The sequence below is a fragment of the Rhinatrema bivittatum genome, chromosome 1 (genome assembly GCF_901001135.1).
Source record: "Rhinatrema bivittatum chromosome 1, aRhiBiv1.1, whole genome shotgun sequence".
Classification (NCBI taxonomy): domain Eukaryota; kingdom Metazoa; phylum Chordata; class Amphibia; order Gymnophiona; family Rhinatrematidae; genus Rhinatrema; species Rhinatrema bivittatum.
The window spans coordinates 310,296,743-310,307,050 of NC_042615.1; the positions used below are offsets into that span (position 1 = coordinate 310,296,743).

Sequence of the window (10,308 nt, forward strand, 5' to 3'; positions counted from 1 at the left end):
AAAAGGGGATCTGAAAATGTAGATCCAGATTCTAGAATTCTGTTTTCTGACCAAGTTTTCAAAGGAATTAAACCAGGTAACCAGAGAGTTACCTGTGTAGGGCTAGATTCTCCTGGATGCAAGTTGTTTCAGATGTAGAAATAATGACAGCTAAAAACTGCTAGGGGTCCTTATTCATTCCATATCTGAGCAAGTTAGCTGGATAAGTAGCTTTGTTCCAGAACACCCTCTTTCCTCCCCCAACTTAGCTGGCTTAACTATTTAGTCAAATAAATTGTTATCCAGCTATGTGGCAGCTGCTGAATGCGGTCAAATATTGAAACAGCCAAATAAGACCAAAGTTATGTGGCTAAGTGGCGCTGAATATCTACTTCTTAGTGAACTATGTTATATTGTATTACCTAGCAAGCAACACACATTAAAACAACAACAGAGAGAGGAAGCAGAAAACAGTGAGATATAACAATCAGCTACAAGGTAGCATCAATCTATAAGTTAACATCTGTAACAAAAACTGATTCCCTCAGAGTGTATACTTTTCGCTGGATTTAAAAAAAGAAAAAGGCATTTCTAGGGAATGTTTAAATTGGGGGAATAAACAACAATATACATGTGCTATATAGCCCAATTCTATCCCTTTCCCCCACCTCCCCTGGCAGAAATAGCAGGGAGAGGGACAAAGCATGCAGGCATTTAGTACTTGCAAAGCTGGGTAGTTTAGCTTTAAAAATCCAGTACAAGTGAAGGTATACACATAAATGTTCGCATGTACTGTACCTTTCCAGTAGGCAACTTAGTGAAATCTGCCTTCAAGTTGAATTTTAAAAGCCCAGCACACGCATCAATTGGGGGATGTGCGAATAAGTCAGACTCCCGTGCGCCAACCATATTTTAAAAAGCGCCTAGATACACGCATAAATGCTATAGTGCACACATCTCATAAATTTCCAAAAGGAGGCAGGGAATGGGCATGTATCAGGGCCCATTTCCAAAAGGAGGCGGGGTGTGGGCGTATCAGGGCCTGGCCAAGAGATACGTGCGTAAATAATTACGAGCCCCGGTGCACACCGAGATCCCCTGCCACGTAAATTTACTCCTGCTATGGATGACATATGCTAGACACTAAAAGGTTTGAGCCATTTCTGAGAGGTTTAAAGGATCTGGGGTAAATGGGGATAGTGTAGGCTATCAAACCAGGGGGGTTGGAGGACCTAACTGGGTGAACTGGTGGATGAACTGGTAAACTGGGACTGACGTGGGCATGCGCCCTTTTTAAAATCCCGAGTTACATGGTAGAAGCAGGATTTGCGTGCCCTTGTGCACACCCATAGAAAGTTTGGTGCACATGTGCACGTGGCCAGGCTATTTTATAACATGTGCACATATACGCAGGCAAGTTATAAAATAGCCATATCCCCGGGAACGGGCTGATGCACAAATGTGTGCCCGCATGCCAGTTTGAAAGTTACCAACCCTTATGGTCCTAATCTGCTGTTATATTCTGTTTCTATGTTTATGTCTGCAGCAATTGAGAAACACTGGTTATAAGGGATGTGAATCGTTTTTCTGATGAATTAAAATATCATACAATATTTCTTAATTCGTCAAAAATTCGTGAAGAATGAGAAACGATCACATTTCCCCCGAATTTTCGTCAAAATCCGTTTTTCGGCTTAGTGCGCACTAATGGGAGTTAGCGTGCACTAACTCCTGTTAGTGAGCGCAAACTCCCGTTAACGCGCACTAACAAAAATAGGAAAAAATAAAAAGTAACAAAAATTAACGGTTTTTGTTAGCGCGCACTAATGGGGAGTTAGCACATGCTAACTCCCTTTAGCGCGCATTAACAAAAACCGTTAATTTTTGTTACTTTTTCCTATTTTTGTTAGTGCGCGCTAAAGGGGGTTTGCACGCGTTAGTGCGTGCTAACTCCCCTTAGCGCGCACTAATCCAAAAAAATAATTTTTCACTAAAAAAAAATGCCGATCCGCGGGAAACCAAGATTTTCCCGCGGCCACACAAACTCGAAAGCAGAAACAATGGGGCACCCGATTCACATCCCTACTGGTTATGCATAGCTAGTGTCTGGTTTGTGGAGTAACTTTTTTTTTGTGTCATACCACACTAACCTCCAGGTAAGATCGCTGGTGTGACATCACAAATATCTAATTTTTAAAAAATAAATCATGAGAAGTGATAAAGCAAAACATATCACAATAAAACTGAAAGCATCACCTCAATGTAGTTGGTCCAAAGAATTGCCATGTCAAAAGGCACTGAGCTTACGTGTTGTGCTAATCCACGCCACTGTACGCCCAGAGGTCAAAATAACTTTTAATTTAAAATGTGTTTAACTCTGTAATGTCAGGCCCAGTATAGGCCTAGCGCTTCCAGTTGTTCAGCTGAGTACACATTTTCCACATGGAAAGCAGAGCTTCAGAAGGGTCCAGCAGACAGTGAGGGAGGGTGGAAACTTGGAGTGCTTTGTGTAGGTTAACCCTCAAATCATGAAAGCAAATTCAATAAAAGGGCTCAAATCACCCAAAATCTTTTGACTTATGGAGGCAATTAGTAGAAAAATCTCAAATAGCAACTATCATAAAGCATGTATTGTAAAAAGAAAGAAAGAAATCCTAAAGGAAGAGGTATATAGCTTGCAGGAGAAGGAGCCACATGACACACATGACACATTCATTCCCTTTTATTTTACACCCTTCTCTCTCCTGCCAGATTTGTCAACAAAGACTGATTCACCCAAATACATGCATGCTTTTTATTTGCCTCTGGAAGCCCTCAAACTCTAATATATTTACTCCTGTATCAGACGGATGTAAATTCATATTAATTCATATGGGAGGTATTTTAACACTTCAAACCTTTTTTTAGATTATAAAATTAGACTGAAAAATAGTTCCTATTCTATCATATGACATCATAAAAAGTGTGAAAGGGCATGTAATGAACATGTGACACTTTCTCTTGCAAGGGCTAGCCCCCCGCCAGCCAAGCACTGTAAATTCCCACTCCACTGTCTGCTGGATGTGTCAGGAATGTGAAATCAACAAATAGCTTTCTGCCAGAAATTTTCTAAGTCCTGAATTGGCTGAATGAAGACCAAAAGTTATTTCCTGCAGCAACAATTGGATAGTTCTATATAAAGTGTGAGGGAGCATGTAAGGAACTCCCTCAGGACACCTTAAAGGAGCTTTATGCCTGTACTCCTTAAGGGCCTTATTTTCCAATATCGCATTGGTAACGCATTAGGGGGCGTTACCAATGCAAATGAGGCTTCCTGTTGCAGAGAGAGAGAGAGAGAGAGAGAGAGAGAGAGAGAGAGAGAGAGAGAGAGAGAGAGAGAGAGAGAGAGAGAGAGAGAGAGAGAGAGAGACTTACTATAGTGCCTATGCCCTACATAGGTATTTTAACCCCTATGGGAGGGCCACCTACTAACTCGGGGTGGGGATTAGGTATGAGCGTCGGGGGTTGGGGGCCACTTTCGCATTCCACATGAGACCTACGGACAGAACAGTGGTCTCTAGTGCAGATTTGCTGGCCGTCGGAGTGAGGACGCTCACTCCAAGAAGTGGTTTGGGCAACGTTCTCTCTACCTAGCTTGATGGACACTCTACCTGGGCAACAACATGCTAGGTGGAGAGAATGTTGGCCAAATCTCCGCTTGGAGTGAGCGTCCTCACTCCGACGGCCAGCAAATCTGCACTAGAGACCACTGTTCAGTCCGTAGGTCTCATGTGGAATGCGAAAGTGGCCCCCAACCCCCGACGCTCATACCTAATCCCCACCCCGAGTTAGTAGGTGGCCCTCCCATAGGGGTTAAAATACCTATGTAGGGCATAGGCACTATAGTAAGGCGCGCGCTCTCTCTCTCTCTCCCCCTCCCCTCCCCCTCCCCCCTCCCCCCTCAGCCTGCAACAGGCTGTTTGGGACTATCGTGGATGGCGGTAATCCTTTTCAGGCCCGTAACGCAGTCCATAACGCGAGGTTGGAGTTGTAGTTAGCAGCCGCGCTAACACTGCGGCCGTTTCGCCGCACACGATACACAGGTTCCCGCTTTACATATGCTCCGCCCCAACTCCGCCCCCTGAATACCAAATGACTAATTTGCATTCGCAAATCGCGTTAACAGCTGTTAACGCGATTTGCGAATTTATCGCACGCGGTAAAGTGCTTGGAAATGAGGCCCTAAGTCCCAACCCAGCAAGGATTCTAGGATAGGGTGGATCATTACAACCAGGGCTAGAGGGATGAGTGAGGCCCGGGAAGAGAGACAGAAGCCTCAAGAATATGAATTATAAATTAGAATTATTTTGCTGAAGTGCACAAACCAGCTAATTTGTTTTGTTTTTTTATTGCTTAACAATAAAGAAACCGGTAGTCTGTTCTCTAACTAGTCCTGACGACTCGGCATCACAATTAGATATATAAAAGCATTATTTATGTCTGTGCAAAAGCATTTTAGTGTGACATGCTAATTTTTTCTGCTCTGGATTGTGTAATCTCTGTCTGTTACCACAATGCTCAGGAATTAAGAAGGATATTGCGTTATGATAGCCAGATAAAACATTACAACTTGCCACGTCTCCACACTGAGTCAGCGTTGTTAGCAATGACCCAACTAGTCCAATTTCAAAAGTCAATTTACAGATAACACTGAAAATATAATTTTTCTTCTTTGTGCTTTATACTTGCTAACTCCCAACTACGCAGGTAGTATATGTCTTAAAAAAAATCTACATGGTTTGTAACTACCTGAGCTGTTTGAAAATTGCCTCCATAAGATGTAAAACCAAATAAAGCAGAGGGATTAAGCACTTTCCCATAGATAGAAAATGGGGAAATCCCTTAGATACATCTGTTCCTATGTATTCCTTTTCCAGTTGATGCACCATTGTATCTATATTCCACTCCAAGTAACATTTCAGAGCGGGCAGGACGTCAGTTTAGAAATATCTTGTACCAACTCACTTCTATAGATCAGGTTCCTTTCTGGACTGCCCATAATTGTGCAAACTGTTGTTTGCGGTGAAGTGCAGCACAGACATGTTTTTAAAAAACAAAATTGAGGTTTAGTAATAAACATTTTTTTGTTTTTATAGTACTTTTGGTATTATTGTACAAGTGTCTGATTTGCTAAATAAAATGTTCCTACAGAATGGAATGAGAAAAAAAAGCCTTAGAAAATCAGGCCCAAATTTTTATAAAGCAGCGGAGGATATTATTTCAGTCTAATTACTTGATTATTTGATATGTTTTCAGAAAAAAGGAGTTGCCTCATTTACTGACATAGCAAAAGATATTTGCATGCACTGAATGGTATGTATAATAACTGTTGGAGAAATTTGTATAAAGTCATGTTAATAATAGCAAAATATATACTTTGTCTATATAGTATGATCATCATTACCAATCTGTAATAAATGATCATATTTTTTATTACTGTTTGAAGAAGGCCTGAAGTTGTTTACTTCAGCTTCCTAGTACTTGATCCTGCTTTAAAAAAAAATGCCAAGTCTATTGCTTGATCACAAGTGTATTGAACTGACAAAGTTTAGTTAATCTACATTAGCTAAAGATGATATCATTGTCAGGTGATGATACATTGGCTTGTGGTCACTTACATAGCATATGGGATAATAATTCACAGAATCAGCATCAAGGTATCAATCTAATTCTATGATTTATTATTCCATATGCTATACGTAACCACACACCAATGTGCTGCTTTAAATAATTTATATGACATTTTTCTTTGAATGTATTTATGCTTAGATAAAGCTGGACAGTCAATACTGATTAAACAAGAAGTCTTGATGTGGCAGCTTAATCACAACTCAAAACAACTCTATTCAAACAATTTTGTTTTAAATTCCTTTTTCAGACAGCAGAAGTGCCCTTGGAGACAGGCTTTATCACATAATTGACCAGACCAACTTGTTAAATACCCTCACCTTCAGCTCAGGACATTTAATTGTTAGCATGGGTGATTATCATGCAATTATGCCAACTGCCACGGATTGCTGTAAAAATCAGACAGGAGCTTACCTGTGCCACCTGAGAGCTTCAGATCTAGAAACTACAGCATGATTATTTAATTCTCCATAAATCAGAGCCCATGATTGCTAGGCTGCCTGCAATTATACCAACAGAAGAGCAAACCCACAATAAAGGATAATGCTTACCTTTTACAGAGGCGGAGAATGCTGAAGTTATACTCAGGACAAACACAGTAAGGAGTATCATATTCTGCTTTTTTTTATTATGGCCAGGCAAACGTGTACCAATCCTAATTAGAGAAAGGGCATGCAGCAAAAAAGAAGTCACCGAAAAGCAGTGACTAACTCAGATTGAAGCAGACTGAATAAAGAGACTCCGATATACAAGGAAAATGTTTATCTAGATGTAGTAGAGGTCAGATTCCAAACTCCATGGCAGGTACTAAGTTCAGCAAAGGTCTGTTGGTTAATGATTATCAGAGGCCAGAAATTTGAAGTTATGTCTCTTTATTGAAACTTTTCATCTTCTCCTTCAATTCATTATCAGATGTAACACAACTGTAACATGGCACTAGATAAACAGTGATGATGCTTTCTCTCTTGTTTAAGAACCAGAACCAGTTTAAGAGCGAGAGAGGGGCGGGCTGTATTTGTAACCAAATATTTCATTTCACGTTTTAAATTTGTTTATCCTAGCCCTTATTTACCATAGGGCGTGTATGCTAAACTGAGTTAAAAACTATCGTGGGAATGCACATTTCCTGTTAGTTCAAACCTGGCCGGTAAATTGAGCTTTCATGCCTGATGTTCTAAATTAATGAGATGCAGAACACGATGGCATTAAAATGGCCACATTAAACTGAGCTCAACCACTTTAATGCAGTCACATTCTGTACTGCCCCTACATCCCAAATAAGCTGGCTTTCAGAAATGTGGCCAGTTAATTTAGCCTTCAGAAACCTCAGCATGGAAGAGAGGTAAGGGAATGCCTGCGAACATGAGAGCTCACTGTTCCCCTTGCCTGAATATAAACACTAGAGCATCTGAACCCTAAGTCCACCCACCCTCCCATGAAACATCTGCAATGGGGTGAATATTTTCTGTCCCTAGGAAAATGTCCCTTACAAACATGCATGATGTGGCTTCAGCAGGTCTGGGTACCCTCTCACCAGACTTTGGTTACCTTTACCTTGGAGGAGTAGACTAATGATTAGAGTAGTGAGTTACAAACCAACAAAGTCAGCATTTTTTTATTTATTTTTTAGTTATGCATTTTACACATTCAAACAGGTATTAATATACAAAACAGATAATGTAATTGAATTCTATTACACAAAGCATATGTTTATCTGTAATTTCTAAATATTTGTGGTAATTACCCAGGAAAGATTAACCTAATTTGAGCGATTGCAAAGGAAAAACAAAGAGAAATATTCCCTCTGAGAACAACTGAAATTAAGAGATATACAACCGTATACTTAACTTTGCTTCAAGATCCTGGGTTACAATCTCTTGGGGGTTGGAAGCTAGAAAACTTTGCAATTGAGAGACTTCAAAAAAGAAATATTTCTGATTTTGCCATTCCACTTCACATTTACATGGGAACTTTAAAGTCATTTTTCCCCCTCTCTTCTCTACTTAAGTTCTTAATACTATGAACTTCTTCCTCTTATCTTGTGTCTGTCTGGACAAGTCTGGATAAATCCAGACCTTATAGCCATGAAATAAAGCTGAACGATTTCTCATAAATAACCGAAAAACAGCATCCTGGTCCACGCAAAAGCAAATGAAACATGAAGAGTAGCCCTAGAAGTTATTATTGTATCTGTAGTAGATTCTCTGCTGTCAGGTTCATAGAATTATCATCAGGTTTACTCACAAGCTGATGTCTTTGGTTTTCCTTGAATATAATAAATTTTGGATATAGCAGGCATTGCCTGTTGAGGCATTTTTAACATTTGTTGTAGATATTCCCTTACCATGTCCTGTGGTGCTATTAATTCATGCCTGGGAAAATTGAAAATCATGAGATTCAAGTAATTTAAGGTGTTTTGAAGGACTTAAAGCTTTTTATCATATATTATTTCTGCTCTCGTGAACCTTTGTTGTCAGCTTCACAATTTGTTAACCTTTTCTCCATATGTTCTGCGTTTTCCCGAGTTTTATTGAGAGAAGTCCAAAGCCAGCATTTAAAACCTTGTGACCCTGGGCAAGTTACTTTACCCTCCATTGCCTCAGGTACAAACTTAGATTATGAGCCCTCTAGGGACAGGTAAATACCCACAGTACCTGAATGTAATCCAGGGCTGGTGCTAGCTGTTTTGATACCCTGTGTGATCAATAATTGTGTTGCTTCCCCCCCCCCCCCCCCCCCCCCATTTTGTTCAGTCTCTGTCTTGGGCCTGCCACAAAAAGCCCAGCTCCTTCCAGCGACCTAAACTTTAAAACTGTCACCCCTCTACCTTCCGGATCTTCACCCCCTCCCCTGGAATCCATTTCTGGTGGAAGAGTATTAGGCGCCCTAGGCAACTCTTATACCCTTGCACCCTACCTCCTCCTCTGCATGTACACAGTTAAAAATTATGCATTCATTATTCAGGTTTTACATGAAAAAGAATATTCAAAGTACAGTCTTCTGAGGTAAAAAAATATTACAAGCATTCATATGCACTTCCTTGGTGCCAACCAGAAAACCCTACAAAAAAAGATACTTGGAACCCATATGGCATTAGGGCTACTGTAATGTGTATTAGGTGTGGGCTTGACTCTCAAAAAGCCATGAGTAAATTAAAACAAAAATATAATAAACCTACCATACCAAAACAGCACTGTCAGCACTTAAAAAAATAACAACCCTATCTATGAAAAAGCAACATTACAAATATTTCACCAGGCCCTAAAACACCAATACACCTCCTATTAAGAAAACAGAAGAAACCAAGCTGCTATAGATTCCTACATGCTAGCAGAATACCTCTCCTCGGTCACACATGCAGAGCACAGGCAGACCATCACCAAATAAAGAATAAAGAGACCATAAATTAATCATAGAAACATGCAGGCAAAAACTGAATAGGAAAACCACAAGTCATACTCTATGCACTGCAACAATGGAAAAACAGAAACCACCACCAATCCTCAGACATTAAACAATAAAATTAAGAAATATAGTAAATACATTAATCATAATAGTATAAACATACTAATACAAATATTTCAAAACAGCTGGTGAATGGAATATCCAATAATTAAAAAGTCATAAACAATTTGTATTAAATTTCTCAAACACCAATAAAATATTTCAAAACAGCAGACACATCAATTATCATCCAAAAATTAAAACTAATAAGGATAAAATGATTCATGCTCTCCATACCTGGAAACTTTTGATTTCCAGTCACTCTGAGAGTATAGTGGATTAGTGAGAGAGGGATGCATAAACATTCTCCTCTCTCTCTCATAGATTTATATCTATACATACATACATATGCTCTCTCCCTCATGCTCACATGCTCCCTTTTACATGCATTCTCACACAAACACATGCTCACATATGCTCCCTCCTACATATACATATTCACATACATGTTCTCTCTTATATATATATATATATATACACACACACACACACACACAAGATCCCTCTAACATATACATGCTCAAGACACACACGTTCAGATACACACACACAAAGAGAACACGCTAAGCTTCAATACCTTAACCTTTCCTAATATAAACTAAAAAAAACTTACTACAATTTAGACCTCTTATTTCACCATCTCTAGAGCTTGCATCTGTCTCAGTGCTCCCTCATACACAACACATGCTCCCTCTTTCACACACATGCTCAAACACACACACACACATATCTCCTCACACACACATGCTCAGACACCCACACACACTATGCTTCTGCTCAGACACACACACACACAAATACACATATACATATTCAGCCCCCCCGCCCCAACACACAAACACAGACACACACACACATGCTTAAACCAAGGCCTCTCCCAGCAGCCCTGGCCCTCCAGTTCTGCTGAGGGGCAGATTGGGAAATGCCTTATGGGTTTTTTTTCCTTCTGGTCACCTTGACCCATCATTCTTAGAACTTGCATCTGTCTCAGTGCTCCCACACATGCTCCCTCTTTCACACATAGGCTCAGACACACACACATGCTTCTCACACATACAGGCTCAGACACCCACAAACAGAGACACACACACACACACACATGCTCAGCCACTTTGCTTCTGCTCAGACACCCACATACACATACATGCTCAGACATCC

At 40.2% G+C, this 10,308-nt stretch overlaps 1 protein-coding gene across 1 annotated transcript in view; it reads right to left on the reverse strand.

The window, feature by feature from the left end:
* Positions 1 to 6,376, reverse strand: part of MTTP (microsomal triglyceride transfer protein) — a 158,090-nt gene extending 151,714 nt beyond the window's left edge. Inside the window, exon 1 of the mRNA XM_029597258.1 lies at positions 6,198 to 6,376. Within this exon, the coding sequence (XP_029453118.1) occupies positions 6,198 to 6,258 (61 nt within the window). The 5' untranslated portion in view covers positions 6,259 to 6,376. The remainder of the gene's footprint in view (positions 1 to 6,197) is intronic.
* Between the last annotated feature and the right edge of the window lie 3,932 nt (positions 6,377 to 10,308).